Source organism: Aquila chrysaetos, chromosome 22, assembly GCF_900496995.4.
Source record: "Aquila chrysaetos chrysaetos chromosome 22, bAquChr1.4, whole genome shotgun sequence".
NCBI lineage: Eukaryota > Metazoa > Chordata > Aves > Accipitriformes > Accipitridae > Aquila > Aquila chrysaetos.
In genome coordinates this window covers 13,600,590-13,619,168 of record NC_044025.1, presented here as the reverse complement: position 1 = coordinate 13,619,168, position 18,579 = coordinate 13,600,590, and the positions used below count along the sequence as shown (strand labels likewise).

Below are 18,579 nucleotides of genomic sequence, written 5' to 3'. Positions count from 1 at the left end.
TGCGATGCCTGACAGATTTAATGTAAATATTTATAGACTTGGCCTACTAATTATGCCAATGGAAAAAATGCAGTATTAATGCTGTCACCTCCCCATGTCTCTACCTGCCAGCATCCTGCTAGCTCGCATAAATATTCTGAAGGTAGAAAGTATGGCACATAAACAGAAGAGATCATTTACATTTTTAATAAGGGATTAAGTTATCTCCAGCAGTAGTTTCTAGCCTGTGGTCCACAGACGTATGGGAGGCCTGTGGATTATTCCCAAGGGAACTGTGAAAAATGACAGGAAAAAAAGAGTTTTGTGTAGGTATGTAGAAATCTCTCTCTGTGAAATTATTACAGGGGTATGCACCTCCTTTGGCAAATATTTAGGGGTTTACACACCGAGAAAAATTTGAAAACCACTGATTTACCATAAGAACCGAATAATTTCAAAGTACTGTACTGCCATGTGGTAAATGATTTGACTATTGGTCCTGCTGGAGCCAGGCTGCCATAAGAAGTCCTGGACCACAAAGCACCGAAGCATGTGCTTAACTCAAAACACACGCCGATCCACTGAAGTTACTGCCTGTCACCATACGTAACTGGTTTGCTGAATAAAGGCCATGGGGAAATTTAAGACAGAAGGCAAGGACTATCGTCTTGCAAACAGCTCTGCAGATGCCTCATTGTCTTGTACAATTGAAAATCTAATTATGTGAATCTGCAGTTCATATTCTTCTGTTTCAGTTTATTTATACTAAGAGACTCTAATGGTTTTAGGCGCTGTTGGCTTCAGCCATTACTGGTTGCCAACCCAGAAAGTATTATCTTTGCTGTTGCAGCCAGTTCAGGAGACTCTCTTTTAGCTGCATCGATAGCTCTCCTGATTTGTGATCCAAAAGTCTGTGGTTTCTGTTCTGGCACAAACTGACTCCTCACAAGCTGTGCAAATAAATCTGAAATGCTATCATTGGTCGTATGCGTGCGGCTTGTGTGCATGCCTTTCGCTTGGCTTATAGTCTTGAAAACTGAGGCAGAATGACCGGGTGGTTTCATCTTGTCTTGTCTTCTGCAAAATAGCATCACGTTCCGCATACATCCCCAGTGAAGTTGCGTGCAGCTGGGGCGCTGCTCCAGGTTGCCAGAATCTGGGCTGTGCACGTTGCCAGGGCGTGTGGGCCATATTGCTGACCGACGTGTGGCTCTCTGCAGGAGTTAAGAAAAGGGCATTCTGGTAGCAGGGCAGGGTGCAGGCGAAAGCCATGCACGGTATTACCACAGCAGCTCTCAAAACAGGCTGGATGGATGAAGTACTGCAGGCTTTCCACATGAGCAACCCATGTGGGTTTTGTAAGATCTCATTGCCAGTGCGTGAAAGGCAGATCTCACCTTCCTGCGGATAAATGAGTCCTTGCTGTGGACCTAATCCACAGCCCGTGGAAGGCAACAGGCTTCCTGCTGCCTTCAGTGAGCATACATGGATCAGACCATACATAAGGCTCTCAATTATTTCCGATCCCCAGCTGCATTTGTCTCTTGCAAACACTTCATCTGGCCGCTGCACCTCTGTAAATCACAGAACAGAATAACCCGATAGAAGTGGAGTGCACGGTTTTGAAAAGGAACATTAAGAGGGAAAAATATAACTCTCTCTCTTTAAACTGTCTCTTTTCTATATTGTTACCTTGACAACTCTGCTGCTGTGTTTCATCTTTGGTGGGACTTAGCCGTGGTGGAATAAGGGGGACATGCATGTGTGTTTCCACATCTACTCCGGCTCCGCTTCACAGGCACATGCCAGGCGCAGGGCATCTGGAGCTGCAGAGCCCACGTTCGCTGCCTTGACCCATGGTGCTGTCTGGAAATGATTACAGATATTAAGAACTGGGACCCATTCTGATTAAAGGTATAACATTATATCTTCTATTTCTTTTCTTTAAGCCAACACCAGAGCAATGTTAATGCTCTTTAAAATGAGATGCAAGGTGCTTAAAATATTTTTAAGGGTTAGGACAGCTGGAAAGCAGAGAGGGATGAAAGTACTCAGAAATAGTTGTATTATTTTTAGTATAAGCAGATACAGGAGTATGTGTCAAGATTAGGATACAGTTCTGATGTGCTGAACTGAGTCTGAGGGTGCTAAAAATATGCTTTCTTTTCTCACGGTTTTTAGAAGAGACAGAGGCAAAGGTAAGAGGAGAGTAGTGGTGAACTGAAATTTTAATTCCTGTGCTTCCTTGCTTGTTGGGGTTTGGCAAAGCTGTCTGTTAACCTGGGCGCCCGTGACCCGCTAATACGAGCGAAACATACGAGGCAGGACGAGGTGTTATCTGTGGGACTGGGATCCCTCCCACCCCCTTTTTCCTTTTCCCAAAGAAAATCCCCACCAACGTAATCCTTTTATTCTTTTTAACCGAAATGGCTAGCTTTATAGCTGCAAAGGCAAGACACGCAGGCTCCAGGGCTGAGTGCAGACGGGGGTGTCTGTGTCTGAATGTGTGCGTGGAGAAGGGGGCTTTTAATGCAAAACACATGTGTTTTCAATTGCTATCTGGAGCCAGCCCAGTAGCTGTAACTTGGCCTGACAAAGCCTTATTGAAGTACAGACAGTGTGGTTTCAAAGCAGTTAGAAAAAGAACGGGAATGCTGTTCAGGAAATTCTTCAGGCATGGGCAGGGACTTGGCTGCAATTCTGCTGTTGGAAAATCTGACAGGGGCAGCTCATGAGCACAGGCCAGGCCTCGTGCTGTTCTGAAACGCCGCGCTGCATCTTCCCCCCAGCCTCCAGCACCCCTCTGGGTTTTCATCTGCCCGCCGAGGGAGAGGTAAGAGCTGCGTTGCTCCTTCCCGCTGCGGCCGGGGTGATTTGCCATTCTTTTGTGCTCGTGCAAAGATGCTTCTTGCTTTCAGGCTGTTGTTTAGAGGAAAAAAGTCAAGGATGGGAAGTTGTGGTGTATTTGCGGAGGGATGGGAGTAGTTTGAGGCTGGGTGGTGGTTTCTGGCTAACTTTGCTTCGGTACTAATTCTTCAGGCAAAGCAACTCCTGCGCTGCGTCTCTGGCTGCGTGAACGCTGTAACCAAATTAATTCCCAACTTTTTCATTTCAGGGAATAAGTATGTATATAACCTGAAGCTACCAAAATGTTGGCTCTGTACCATGTGTCACTTACAGATTTTGATGAAAAACGTGATTCAGGCGTGATAAATACATTTATACATACATTGTATTATAGTCGTTTAATGAGTTGAAAGCATGTTTGTCTGGGGGTTGTTTGGCAATTCCTGGTACAGCTAGCTTGTGAAGAGAGGCAGTAATTCAGTAATAATCATTGCCTTGTGATTTCTCTGCATATTTTTTTCTGTATTTTATAAAGCATGAGCAAACTGCAACAGACAGCACAGTCAGAAACCACGCAGAGCAGATTAGAAGGAAAAACATTAATTTAGGGGCTGTTCTATCTGCAACTTCTCTTCTGATTTGCGTTTCTTTCCCCAAATAACTTACGGAATATTTATGATAAAAAGCTTGCTCTCTCTTTAGGAGCCTGCCAGATTTAGGCAATGCTCTCTCATCCTTTTAGTTGCAGCATTAAAGCTTGTCTTGCCTTTGCAGAGATAGCAGCACCTTATATGGCAGGCTTGTGTTTGGGAGTTAGGGTACGGCGCGTTCGTCAAGGCGGATGGAGGTGTCAGGAGGAGTCCGCCTCGCGTAGCTTCAGAAAACTTCCTTGCCTCTGCCAGTGCCTCTTCCTTGGATTTTCACAGCAATGTTATCTGATGTGTTGAAAATGCCGTGTTTTATGGTGGTGGTGGTTTTTTTTTTTCTTTCAACAAGGAATGAATTAAGGATATTAAATTATACAGTGGGACAGCGCTAAGCATTTCTGGCTGGTTCATGGGAATAGACCCACAGTTTGCTTTGCCTGTATCCAGCAGGACTGCACATACAGGGCTCAAACAGTCATTCATCTTGGCAATCCAGAAAATTCAGTGACAAGGTGAGGTTTGCCACCAAAGTGCATCAGATCCAGTATGTGACAGGGCCAGAGCTTTCTCCCAGTAATGCTGGTGAAGCGTGTACATAGGCAACTCCGAAGGATAACGGCAGGCTCAGGCAGACAGCAAACCCTACCTGGAAAGAGTGACATTCAGTGGATTTGGATCTTTAAATGGGAATATTATCTGGTCCAATGCAAATATATTCTATGTGATAGAAGGCAAAAAAAGGGTGTGTGGGAGCATCTTCTCCTTGCCACCGTGTCTGTTTTTTCCTGTGAAAGTGATGGTCAGCTGGAATGGGCTGGTTTGGGCCAAGTGAGGACTTTGCTGGTTTGGGGTGCAGGAAGGGCATCCTCCAAGAGCCATGGATGTACTGTAGCTTCTTGGAGGCTGATGGGGGCGAAGGGAATGAGAGGAAGGACAGAGATGAGCTGTGGAAGAGGGAGGCATATGATGAAAATGAAGAGGCTTGATAAGCTCAAAGTTTGCTTTGCAGAAAATACACCTGTGGTGAAAATGCTGTGTTAAATTAAGGTCTCGTATGATCTGGACTGCTTGAGCCTTCGCAGGCTGCCATCTTACCCTGCAGACTTGGAGCTCTATTGCTTTTCTCAGCAGCTGTTAATTTAGGCACCCAGTCAGCCTATTATCTTCTTCACTGCTAGTTATAAGCTTATTTAAAAAAAAAAAAAAAAAAAAAAAAAATTCAAGTTCCTGTCTCTGATCATGCAGCATCCCACCTCCCAAATCTGATCATCAGCGTTGAAGAGCCAGAGAGACAAAGAGAGTGGAATATGTCTGTCTTAGCAAGAAGCAGCGAGGGCTGGGCTGCCGTACCTGGCTTTAGCGGTGCTCCTGCCCCACATCTGGCTGAGACAAGCACTGCAGGTTCTTCATCAGGTATGGGATCAGTCTGGATCGTGGGATGTCCCACGTGCCCAGCTGGGCTGTTTGCCGTGTAGGTGTGAGTCCAGGCAGAGCAGGGGAGGCTCTTTGCAATGCCCTGGGCTGGATTTGATCAAGGGAGGTGGTGGTTTCCTCCCTAACTCTGGCAGCTGCTCCTGAGCCTCCCCATGCCAGAGGTGACCTTTCTGCAGCTCCACCCGGGTCAAGTATTCGAGCTTTGCTTTGTATCCAAAAGGACTGAAGAGTGCATGCTTGTGTGGACAGAATGTTATGCATCTAAAGTGAAATTGGTGGGTCTCTTGATCTTGGAAGCATACAGATAAGAGAGCCGTTAGCACACCCTAACACGTGTATTCCTTCTCCTGGTCCTTCCCGAGAGCAAACTAGAAAGCAAGTGTGTCTGCGCAAACGAACGAACGGATAAGCACAGTTAAGCACACCATGTGGAGGGAAGGTGGTGGAGGGAAGATGCAGCAGAACAAGTTTTAACTTGTGAGAGCAGGATCACTGCAGAGACTCTACTCTGGATCCTGGCACGTGCTCAAGCCCACAGTTCTCAATTTGTGCCATGCCGGTTGGATTCCAGCCGTATAAATCCATATTACGATCCTGCTTTGCACATTCCTACAAGCCATAGCTCTTTTCTTGGTACTGTGAGGTGAGAGTGTGTTGGGGCAGAAATCTGCAAAGTATCACCTCCTGTAGCTTGCTTTCTGATTTGAGCTCAGTTGATTATATCCCTCTTGCTGTTCCCACAGCCTCCTGCAGTCACACCTGCTGCTGGCTATTTTAGTGTAGTTCTCATATTTGTTCATCCTGCTTTGAGACACTCCAGTGGGAAAGAGCGTTTATAAACTTGGCACAGATGGACATGGGCTTATGATTGCTTCACATCATCTGAGTGGTGCAAAGGAACCAGCGTGTGAATGTAGCAAAGCCGGTATGATGTTTGCATGCAGCGTGAACGTATCGCTACAAATTGTGGGGCATTTTGTGAAAGACATTCTTTGTTGACTAGCTCGATACGTAAGAGAACTCACTGCAGAAACTTTTTCTTCTTTGTTAACTTTCCCTTCCATTTTCTCCTTAATTCCAAAGAAGAAAAATATCCAGAGAAGGTAACTATCAAGAAAAAAGTCTAAAAGTTAGAAGAAACACTCATAAATAAGAAAACAGACATGTTTCTCTTCTTCTCAGAGAAGACAAGCAATAGTAACATCACATTGCTCACAGACTCTTGCAGCATCATAATAAAATACCACTTTTGGTTTAGGAGATGCTATTCAGAGATGGAGCTGCCTGTTACTTTGTTTTGTTCTGGCAAACTCTAATATGTTTAGAGTTTTACTGTAAGTGCTCCTTGAATGCAGAGCAGTGACAGAGCAGAGCAGAAGTCCCACGTTCAGCTTTTCGTTCAATCCATCCGCTCGAAGATACTGGTTTATAAACTGGGGCTTTTGCAGTGTCCTTATCCTCAAGCATGTTTATTGTCAAAATGCTGTCAGCCCTAGCAACTGGGGAAATTACATGAGCTCTCAAGATGTTAGAGGTAGGGATTAGCCTGGAGCATTGAGGGATCTGAATTAGAGATGCTTTACCAGGAGATGAATCCCCAAGGTCTCCCCAGCTGCCTGTGCTGAGTCAGTCCAACTTCCTCAAGATACAAGAGGTGGGGATGGGAGAAGAGGTATTTCCTAGCGGACCAGGCAGAGCATGCGCTGATGGACTGTGCAGACCAAGAAGAGCTTGTTGATGTGTTTATGTTTGCCGGAATCAGGCTAGATATTTGAAGAACCCTACACGTGATGTACCCCACTGATAGAAACTAGTCAGAAAAGAAGAAAACATTCCTTAGGATGTTTCCTTCCACTTTTTGTCTCTCTGGCCATGTATCACATTGTGGTGATACCCAAGAAGTGGGCACTGAGTGACGATGGTCTTCCTAACTCATGGAAGAGCTGCTCCCCATGTGGAGGGATGGGAACTGTTGACAGAAGCAGAGGGACGAGCAGAGAGGGAAGATTTCAGCTTTGGGGACACCGATGGCAGTGACAGAGGCCACACTGGCACAGCCATTGGGGTAGAAGAGCCCGAGTTCATGGCTTAGATGGTGCTGGAGAAAAGTGCTGTGAGATTTAACTACTCCAGCAAGTCTTTCATCCTTCGGGCTGTTCCCTAGTGCTCAGCCCTTGCTGGCCAAGCTGCAAGTGAGAAGTCAGTTTCCAGAGCCTGATCCTTTTATGGAGACCCGGGCTGTGGTCTGACCCATGTGCGGGGCCATAAATCAATTCTAGGTCATGACACTGGTGGATTAACGGACCTGGGGGTGTCAAGCTTGAGAGAGAGTTTTATGGAGAGTGGAGAGGCAAAAAGTCTTGTTGATAGATGGCTCAAAACACTCTTCTTCATGCCAAATTTTGTTCTCGGTCACGCTCCAGAAATGTCTGTTCTTTTGAGCCTGGTGGATAGTGTGCACTTAAAAGACAGAGAAATTAAAGAGGATGAGTCTGCAGAGCATTTACAGCTAGTGAATACAAGTACATTGCCTTCCAGTGATATGGCAGAGAGCACCTCTGAAGGTTTTTTTTTTCTCATTTCAGCCCAAAAGAAAAGGTTTCTGTTTCAAAAAACAGAAGGAGAATAGGATGTCAGTGATATGGACACAAAGAGAAGCCAGATGTGGGAGATGTAGGTCCAAGGCCCAAGGGAATTTGAACCCCTCTCTCATCCCTGGAAATGTGTTTCCATCACCATGCTACAGGTTAGCCTGGGGTCAGATGCTCTTCATTTTTCTGATAAAGTTGTTACACCTGGGTTACATGCAAGCAGGCAGGGAGGAGAGATGCCATGTCAGCTGCACAGGGCTTTAGGGGCTTTTGGTCTGCACTGTAGTGAGCGGTTTCAATGAGCTCTAGGGCATTTTTGGCAGCAAATTTCAAGTGGGCTCATAAGAGAGGAGCTGCCTTCCCAGATTGCATCCCCTTTCAGCTTAAAATTGTTCTCTTACTAAACATATATCATTTAAGCACTGATCAAAGAAATCCCCATGGCACAGAAACATTATTGATTCCTCTTGTTATGCCTCACCCTGTTCATAGCCCTCATTGAGTCTACAAAGCCAGGATGGCCAGGGGATGTTATAGCTTCGGTGTTTGCAAGGGAAAGGTGTTTATCCATCCTTGTGCATATAAAACACTTCTTCTGCCTGAGGAATCCGTTAATCTGCGTTGTGTGCCCTGAGTGAGAAGCTTTCTGCCAGGACAGGAGGACATGGAGGAAGGGAGAGAGGCATGCAATAAAGATTTGCCATAATTGGTGGGGTCTGATGTGATTTTTGGAAGCTCAGTGCCAGTTCTGATTTGTGATGCCTTTCAGCTGAGCCTGGTTTCGGCTTTATTGAAGGAAAGTGCTGAAGCTTCTTTTCCAGAAGTACTCGGCGAGCAGCCTGTGCGGATCAGAGGACGTGGTGACATGACTCTTCCACTGGTCTTAAAAAAACAAATAAATCTTTCTTGTCATGGGCCATATCTCTAAGGTGTGCTAAAGTGAAAGGATTAATAGCTTTTCTAAATGGACTGGATTTTGTATCAGGCTCTGTTTGCAGCGTTCATATGTAAGAACTCAGTGTACAGCTCATGCAAAAACTTATTGCCCATTTTTTTTCAGCAGCAAGAATTCCTTGGAGAATTACCCAGGTTCCAGGCTATGCTTTTGTAGTCATTGTAATGTCGTCTGTGGCTAAACTGCGAAGATTTGGCATGCTGCATTTTTTGTGTTGTAAATGGGATTGTACGTGTGCTGATGCTGGTCCAATGCTGTGCACGTGTGTCTTTAAGGCCTCTCATGTCTGGCAGACACTTTCAGATTTGACTTTTGGAAGGAGTGCTTCTCTTTCCAATTTCTATATTTGTTTTGGTATTATTTTTTCAGCACTATTATGAAATTAGGTCGTTGTTCCTAATATTTTCCTGAAGAAGAAGAAGAAAAAAATCCTATTAAGCAACTAGCAGCCTTTCCCCTTAGCTCAGTAATTGAAAGGAGGGGTAACCACTGGATATCCTTTCAAAGCAATACTGTTTTTTCTGGTGCCTTAGTTCTTTTTAATGTTTGAGTCAGGAGAGGTTGCCAAAATGTAAATTATGACTAGCATACTTTTCCCTCCCACACAGAGCAGATTATTGATAGCGGATATAGCTGGTTCTTCGTGTAGTTGCCTTGCAGGTCGTCTTATTCTACTCGTTTGTTTAACACACCTCAGCACTCTCTGTCCATCATTCTGTCTTCTCTTCCTGGAGAACTACAGACAGGAGCATTTTCTTTTGGTATTCACAATTCAGGGGGGGAATGCTAGCTAGAAATTATATATAGCTTTAAATATAGCTGTGTGAGACTTTGTATAGGAAGAACATGCTATCTACAATTCCCATGTTATTTTCTTGTTATAAATTTATACTGTATTACTAAGCTATGCTCATCATGCGTGTTGTAGTACTTTAGTTGCTCTCTCTCTGTAAGGGCAGCTGTGAGCTAAATATTTTATTGGAGCCAGAGAAATACTCAAAATCAGGCTGCTGTGTGGATGCAAGTTGCTCTTTGTGGTTATGTTCCGTTCCTATAAACTCTTTTGATGTCTGCAAAGTTTTTCCCCAGCTGGATATGCTATTTTCTCCATCCTAGAGACTGCAAATAAAGCAAAACAAAGAAAAAAAGGAGAGAGAGCAGGAAATAGATAAAGAGAATAAACAAGTTTTGCAATAAAGAGATATTTTGAGCTGGGTATTTAGTATTGTTTCTTATTGGTCAAACCTCTTCCATAATTTGAGAGGGTTAGCAATGCAATTTATTCATTTTCTCCAAGGGAGAGGCTGCATTTAATATGTGATCTCCAGGATCCCCTGTTAAAATATTAGGCAATAAAATCCTTGACTGTACAGTAGTTGTGGTTATAATTTCCCCCAGGTAGTGGAAACTCTGTAATTTATTGTTGCTTAAGTTTTCCCTCTGCACAGATTGGAGTGGTTGTAGTAGTGTAAAAAGGCCTGTTTTTCTCCAAGCGCGTGTGTTTGTTGGTGACCCAGCTCCTTTCTCTGATGAGCTCTGTGCTACAAAGCCCTCCACAGTTGCTGACTTGGCATCTGTGAGCAAAAATACCGGTGCAGACCGAGTTGGATCTGTTGTAACCAACTTGCTTTGCTCTCCCTTGGTAAAAGCTACGGGTCTGCCTGGGCTTCAGGTGGTTTTGCAGTATAGAGATAGATACCCCAGCTGGTCTCAAGTGTTTTAGGGTGAGCCCACTTACACTGTTGAAAACTGCTCTTTAATACAGACACACCTTTCTTTGGTGGTGGACTTTTAATGCACGTTGGCTAAACCGGCTAAGCCAACGCCTATTAAGGAACAGGCTTTTTTGCTGTGAGCTGTCAGTGCCTCCTGACATGATATGACTGTCTGCACTAGTTGTCATTGCAGATCTTCACAGCATTAGCTGGGGCTGGGGTAGTCTGAGGCTGTAAATTAGGCATGGTTTGGGGGGGATGTGAGATCCTTTTTTTAGACCAGCTGAGAAAGCTGGAAAAAGCAGGCGGGCTTGGAGGCGTGGACAGGCTGGCCGAGGCTCGCCTTGTTCTAGTTTTAGTTTAGCGAGTGCAGGCAGCACCTTCGTTGGAAAAGAGGGAGCTCAGCCTGGCAGCTGCCTGCAGATGAGCAGCGCTGGTCCCCAGAGTCTCCTCTTGCGGGTGTCCTTTGCAGCACCCCACTGATGCACAAGTCTGACCTGCTTTTTCTCCTTGGTGGACCGACCGAAGCCCTCAAGCGTGTAGGAGAAAAAATTCTTAAAAATGCAATGGTTCAGAAACCTGAGAGGAAAATGATAGGAGTACCTCATTTGTTACTATTTTTTAAAATCCTCCTGTTTTCAGCCACTGCCATGAATTTTGAGTGTGGGGGATTAACACAGTTGCTGACATTAGAGAAGGAGGCAGATGGGCACCTCCACCCTCCGGAGGAGCACTGCTGTTGGGGTGAGAGCAGGGGTGTGAGCACGCCAGCCTCCCCGGGCTAAACACAGCCTTCCTGAGTATGCTGCTAAGTCGGCTTTGCTTTATAGGTCCAGATCAGGAGAGGTATCAGTGCCTCTGATCTGAAAAGAATTTAGTGCCTGAATGGATTTATTTAGCACCTGAGACCATGTTTCAGCCTGGGTGAGGGGTGAAGGCTCATGGAAGAAGGGAGAGGTGGCTGATCCCCTATGCTGCATGTGACAACACCAGGCAGTGTAAGAAAACACAGGTCGTTGCAACTTTTGGAGCAGTGAAAGGTTTAAAAAAAAAGGGTAGCTGGTTCTTCCGGCAGCCCTTGCTTCAAATGTGTGAGCTTCAGCATTGGAGCAGCAAAGATAAAGTGTTAACTTCATCCCTGGTGCAATGCTACTGGAATAAAAGTTATGCCATGAAGAAGCTCACCTTGCATCAGCCGGCAATGGGCTCTGCATACCGCTGACTGCATGCTGTACTTTATTAGATGCTGGAGTATGGAGCTATTGGCAAAAAAGTAAGGCAAAAAACAGGACACTAATGGTAAACAAACATAAGCTGCTATCGGTGAGCATCTAATTTCTACCATTGTCTCATTCTGCCCTCACGGATCACACTCCCACGGAGAGGAGCTTGCATTGTTTCCTCCAGTTATGTGAATTTTGTAATTCACTGCATACAAATGTTGATGCCAGATACCCTGAGGAAGAAGCCCGTGGTGTTGAATCAGTAGTGCAAGAACGCGTTTGGTGGCTTCTTATCTGTCTAGAGTCTAAAATGCAAAACATTCCGCAAACTGTGTTATTAGAGATTATATGATATCCTCAGTCTGTGCGCCAAAAAAAGTCTGAAAACATAGCATACTGATCCCTGGGGGAAGCCCATGCAAGCGGCTTTCCGCACGGTGAATGTGAAGGGCAAGAATGTGAATACGTTCATTTGTATGGCACAAAATACTTTCACGATCACAACCCCGTGCGCACGCAGCCATTAGCACACAACCGTTGTGCAGTGGCTGTGTTCCGGACCCCGTCCCAGCTGGTTGCAATGCCGTTTAAAAGCACCCGTCTCTTTCCATCCATGGTGGGTGCAGTCGGATCCCCGACTGCCCCGGAGCCAGCCGGGTACCGGGGTGTAGGAGGGAGGATGGTGCTGGCCACGTGGGACTGTAAAGCAGTTCTTCCTGGGGATGCTGCTGCACTGCTTTCCTCAGCAAGAGCTTTCCTTCCTTCCCTCTTTCCTTGGTTTTGGCCCCCGGTGTTATCCTAGCGTGCCATGCCCACCCAGGGTATCAGAGTCCTTGCTAAACCAGCATAGATATTTGGGGATAATTTGTTAGGGATGTGGCAGCTGGAGAATCTTGTGCTTCAGGTTTACTTGGCTAGGAAAGATTAGGATGTGGGATGGGAGAAAGGCAAACATTCCACCTTTTTTCTTTGGCTGGAAGGAATGATTTTATTTGAGATTTTTTTTTTTTTTTTTTTAAATTAAAGCCTCTGAGAAGTAATATTGCATCTTCAAAACAAACTGCTGAACTCAACTGCTTTTACCAAACGCATGCAAAATTTTCCCCTCAGGATCCTTAGAGGCCCTGGAGTGCCTGCCTTGCAAAACCTGGGGCGGTGAAGAGAGTCGTTCGAGAGTGATCTCCATAGGATACCTTTAGACAGTGTGCTTATATGTATTTATAAATATACATACGCATTTAATGCACAAAATTCTCTTTCGGTATGTTACTGCGTACAGTAAGCAGAAAGAAAAATAATGCAGAACAAAGATATCGAAAGAGTTGCTGGTAAACTCTGAAAAAAGAAAAAACAAAACCTTCTAAGAGGCACAGACACAAGCAGTTTTTATCATCAGCTTTCTCTTCCCACTTAATACATATGGTTATTTCTTTGTGATCCTTTCAGATGCCTCAGGAACAGTACGCGCACCGGAGCACCATGCAGACCTCGGAAGGACCCCAGGTATACAAAGTGGGGATTTATGGCTGGAGGAAGAGATGCCTCTATTTCTTTGTGCTGCTCCTAATGATTTTAATCCTGGTGAACCTTGCTATGACCATCTGGATTCTGAAGGTTATGAACTTCACAATTGTAAGTAAGGGTTACCCGGAAAGGTCTGGGGAAGATGAGGGAGGGTGATGGTCTTTCCTCTGAGCATGACTTCAGATACAGCTTCAATAACAGGGTGTTTTAGTTTCAATGGATAGCTGTTATTACAGGCAGGAACAAATTTACCTAATGATCCTCTTTTTCTGCTGGAGATGTCTGCAGTATTGCCAAGCTGAGGAATCAGCTCAGTGTTGCAAATCACGTTCCTCCTACCTGCTATATGTATACATTTGTATATGTAAACAATATACACTACCCTCCCCCGGTTTTCAATTATAAAGTATTTTAAAATTAATGTAATAGGTTATTTTGAACTGGAGTGTGGGAATGGGTTTGAGCCTTTCTCTTAGACTTTTTCTGCTTATCTCCACGACTGGAGAAACTTGCTGAGAAACTCGATTTGCCTTTTTCTTAGGGAATATTCATGTTGTTCCATAATGAATGTGGTTCCAGAAGCTTCTGAAAAATTTCCAAGGTGGCTCTCTGGGTGTAGTATTTAGGTGGAGCACATCTTTATCCTCCTTGTGCTGTGGTTGATGCACATCAGTCCTGTCAGGAACACTCCCTTGCTGCACAGCCCCCCTGGCCAGGGTTAGCTTTCCAGAAGCCCCTAGAAAAATATTGGGCAGCTGTACTGGGAGGTAGATTGCACTGGGGCAGATGGTGCTTTCTGGGCCCAGAGCGCTCTGTGCATCCCTTGAACTCTGTTCAAACTCTTTTTGAGATCTTAAGGGGTGCCTTGATCTTGAATTGCCTTTTTACAGGGTGAGCTTCACCTCTCCTGCTCAAACACACTGAAAGTCAGGACATGATGAACAAGGCACACCCCGCTTCCAGGGCTAGTGAGCCTTTATATGTGGCAGGTCCTAGTTTTTCAGTAGATAATTTGGCCAAGCAGAGTGAAAATGAAATGATTGGTCCCCTCTTCTTCAAAGCAGTCATTGCCACCTTGGTCAGATGGAGTTGTTCTAAGAGCATTTGAGTCTTCAGGAGAAGCTAAGTTTGAGGCTTTAATCCTGGATTTACTTCATGAGGGGAGCTGTAAGGCTAAATTCCGCTAGACCACTTTTAAGGACTTTCCCAGCCAGGCTCTGGTGTGAGCAGCATGTTTGAAGTCTCCTGACATTTCTTTCTCTGCTGTGGTCTTGTGAAGCCCTGAACAGCTGTGTCCAACATTATGTCATTAATGGGCCATGAGAAGTTGAGTAAACAATCTCCGACGTACTGTATCCAGCAGACAAAGTGCTGTGTCAGGGGAACATGTAGCATTCATTTTCTCTAACCAGGATGCTGTCAAGGTGTGCAGAAGATTGCAATGCACGTGTGCTTAGGGAGCAAGCAATTATAAAGCAGTAATCCACAAAAAGCTCCTCTGAGTAGGTGAAGAATGAACCAAACTGCAGCAATTAATGCTTAACCAGACCAGTTATTTAATCTTGTGAAATTGATGCCATTTTGATACACATTTTGTGCTGAACTGTGGTCTTTAGATTAATGTAGTTGAAAAATAGATATTTCTGAGGTGATGGAACGCTTGGTCATATGCTCGTCATACAGGCAGTGGTATAGGTATCAGCCCAAGCACAAAATAATAGGATTTCAGATTCTTGCTTTTCAGGAATGCAACTTTATTTCTTTAGAATAACATAACTTCGATGTGTCGGTCCCATGCTTTCTGCTGTTTGGTGATGGTGGTCAGTCAACTCTCTACAAGTTGCTTGAGAAGCCAGGTGAACTTCTCTGCTCCTTTCTCCCTCACTGCCTTCTCCTGATGCATTGCATTTTGCAGGCCATCTGCAGAAGGGTCATCTCTGAGGGATACGTACAGAAACCTCCACCCCGCTAAGATACACACTGGCTTTTTTGGCGATGCACTGATCTTCAAGCTCTTGTCTGATTCTGTTTCCTTCAACAGTCACTTGCCTTCTGATTCACTGGGGAATAGTCCAGGGTAAAGTATATTTGTATATGGTTTTAGTTAATTCCTATCTTCTAATGATAGTAGGTGATGAACAGCATTTGGTGATAGAAACACAGACAATGGCACTGAATCCTGCAGTGGGAGCTGCTTTGCGGTTATAGGCACGGCCACACTAGTCAGGGTGTGTGTCTCTGACACAGCCAATTGGAAATAAATATAAGAACAGGGCATGTAAAGTATGATCCTTGCCCCGATATGTACTCATTCATCTCCTGATCTCCTGCTGCTCCTGCAGCCTCGCCAGCTGCTTTGGATCCTGCTCTGCAATCCCTCCTGCACCATTCCCCGAGGCTGAGAAAACCACTTTGCTAAGTGAATTTTTAGAGGCAGACTTTTATCTCTAAATAACAAATGTAGGAAAATTCTCAAATGAGGAGATGCAAATATGGAAAAAATCTTTAATTTGTTCCTGTTCTGATAAGAGGAGCTGAGAGTCCTTCTGGGGCAGGGGAGTGATTTGAGTAGTCAGTAAGCAATAGCTGCTGCTTAACAGGTCTGAGTTACCCCAGTGCTTGCAGAGCAAAAAAGGAGGGGAAAGTTTGTAGCTCTGTTCTTGTGGAAAATGTAGTATTTCCAGTATCTCCCCACCCCTGAGCTCTCCTCCCAGAACCTGAGTCTGTTCAACTCCACAGAACAGTCCTCGCACTTACCAGAATTTAATGAGCGCTCATTATAGCCAATAAGTGCTCACAGTATTTTAATGAGCACAGCAAACCTGCTCAGGAAAACTCGGGGGTGTTTTAAATGCTGATGATGGGGAGTGGAGAAGGGAGGAGGAGATGAAGCAAGACAATCTCAGGGGGAAAAACCCCACCTTCTCATGCACGTTGTAGCAGTATCCATCCACTCCACTTCCACGTCAAGCCCTGACCTCCCTTTCTCTCCCCTCTGCGTGCCCCGCTGGCTTGTGCTGCAGGAGGCAACTCCTGTAAAATCAAACCGTAAGCTTCCAATCCGTGGCTTTTAATAAGCAAGGCATCACTAATTTATTCTAGGTTTTGCTTTTATCTGAACGTTCAAGGCTTAAACAAATTTATGTGTGGCTATTGCTTTTTACATGGGGCTGTCAAAGCAGTGTCACGTTTGCGTGGGGCCAATTGGTCACTGTCTAGTCTGTCCTCTGGCGCAGTCATTCACTTCCCATGTAGTATTTGATCCTCGATTTGTTTTAAATGCCTTCATCAGGCACAGGCTGTATGAAAAACTGGCCTGGAGGGGACCTCAAATATCATCTGCCTGTCCCACAGCTGGTTCCCATAGCCAGGTCCATTTATCTTGTTCATTTACATCAGGGCTGCGCTGCTCTGGGACTGTGGGAAGCTCTGTGAAGGTTGCTACCTCTAAACCTTACTTTGATTTTTAAGCCAAGCCACGGGATGAATCTGGACCAAAGCCACCAATTTGGGTTGAAACCCAAATGCACCCTGAATGTGGCCTAACCTAATTGAGGTGGAAACCGCTATCCAGCACTCAACTTTCCGATGATATATAGGTAAAGGGAACTCCATTCAGATCTTGGACAAGCCTGGTAGAAGTACGTGGTTTGCACATACTGGGTTTGGGGAGAAAGCACTAATGCCTGTGGGCTGCGTATGTGACTCAGCCGCTCAGCCTGCGGGTCCAGCGCAGGCTCGGGCTGTATCCTGCTGTCACGCCTGCGTGGCGGAGGGCTCAACCTCGAGCTGCACAGAGCTCGGCTTAGGCTGGCACAGCCCCTGCAAGGGTTCATATGTGCCAATCTAATTACAAGGCTGGAACCAGAGCTCTTAACAGCCTTCCTCTTTATGGTCCACCTGCATTAGCTGCCAGTGATGTAGCTCTTTAGCAGTAGGATTGCCCGTGACTGTGCATGTAAGCACATGCATCTTTTATGCTGCATGCCTATGATGTGCTGGGATTCTCTATTTCAGCTATTACTAGTGAGCTTAAACCATTTTTTAAAAGCTTCCTTTGTATTAGTTTCTGAATATTACAACAAAAGATGTGCTTACATAAACACAGCAAACCAATATCTTTATTTTAAACAGTATGAGGCTCAGATAATGGGCAATGACAGTGCACTGACCTCTTTCCACAAGGGTAGCATACAATGCCTGGTATTTTAAACAGTGTTAGGAGTCTAAACCATTATCCATTAGTACCCCTTTATAGTCTGTTAGGCAGCATGAAGACCTCTATAACAGGAGAGACAAGAACTGTGTCCTGTTGTGGCTGCATTTAAATGGCAAATGCCCACCTACTCATCCACCCATCAAACCATTGAGGACCCTTTGCTTTTCCTTTGCCCTTCCCTGGTGTTTCTATCCATAGCTGCCTGTTCATGTGTTTTGAATTGTATGTTCTTTGGGACAGAAGCTGTTTGCATATGGCATCCTGTAGTCCTATATATTGGCAGGTTCTACTAGATTGTAAACAATAATAAATGGAAAAATAATATTTTTCCCCTAATCAGCTTGCAAGACTTGAAATTCCTGGAGAACCACCTTTTAAGAATCATCCAAAGCAAAGGCTCCAGAATAGTCTTTGTACGGAAAATACTCTGCAGCTTTGGTATTCAGGAGGCCCTCCATGAGCCAAACTTAACATCTTCCTCCAAACCAGGAGGCATGTGCCGCTTCCAGGCCTGTGCAAATCCTCACAGACTGCTTGGGCCATCTGTGCGTGCACCTTCAAGGAAATGCAATGTAGAAATGGGCAGGCAATGACCTGCCTCGTTCCACCTCCCTTAGGATGCAGAGAGAGGGGGATCTTCCCCTCCCAGCCTGGTCAGGCTGAGGTTGGGATGCTCCCTAACCACAGCACATGCAAACTCTGTGTTCTCCTTCCAGAACCACGCAAGGTTTTTTGGAAGATTTGCGTCCTTTAGCATGAGGCTCAGCCATATTTTATTATTTTAATGGAACAGGAACAAATGACTGCAACTGTTCAGATTTTTCCTTTTTTGCTGCAGGCTGCATTCATAGCTGAAGAGGTATGTTTTAGCATCATTGAATGAAATGTTAGCAATTTAGAGAGACAAAATGCTGCTGTAGGTGGCACAAATGCTCAATATCATTATTATCTTGCTTTATTAAAAGTTGATAAGAAAAATGAGCTTTTAAAATTTGGTTATGAACAGTTATTTCCAATACAATTACTCCCTCTTGTGTGTAAACTACCTGCCATGTTTTAATTACAGGAAAACAGTAGGGTAATAACACAGCAGTAAAGATGGATTAGAGTTAGGAAAGCTCATTGCCCTAACAGGCAGGATTCTTTTATTAATGATTTAAATGAACAGACTTTGTTCTAATTTTTTTTTTTTAATTAAAAATTGCCTCAGAAGAAAATGACTGTGCAGTTTATATTCCCTTTTTGTGATTTCTCTGGGGTCTCTTTAGGTGCAATCGTAAGGCCAACATGGGAAAGAAATCTGATCTGCTTTTCAGCTTCTGCTTTGTAGTGCAACTGTAATCAGTCAGCTAAAATTGTTTAGTTAGAATTAATATTGCTATATCCTTACTGAGGAAAGAGTGAAGTTCTTTTTTTTTGCTCTCTCTCCCTTGCACACACACGCA

The 18,579-nt window shown here is 44.7% G+C and overlaps 1 protein-coding gene across 7 annotated transcripts in view; it reads left to right on the top strand.

Annotated features, from left to right (window-relative positions):
• Positions 1 to 18,579, top strand: part of SGCD (sarcoglycan delta) — a 352,116-nt gene that overhangs the window by 203,810 nt on the left and 129,727 nt on the right. For 5 of the 7 annotated variants that reach the window (XM_029997981.1, XM_029997977.1, XM_029997979.1 and 2 more), the window contains exon 3: positions 12,838 to 13,023. In XM_029997981.1, coding sequence (XP_029853841.1) covers positions 12,838 to 13,023 — 186 coding nt within the window. Of the gene's footprint in view, positions 1 to 2,689; positions 2,813 to 12,837; positions 13,024 to 18,579 lie in introns of those variants that run through there. The other 2 variants (XM_029997982.1, XM_029997976.1) reach the window with 2 other exon arrangements.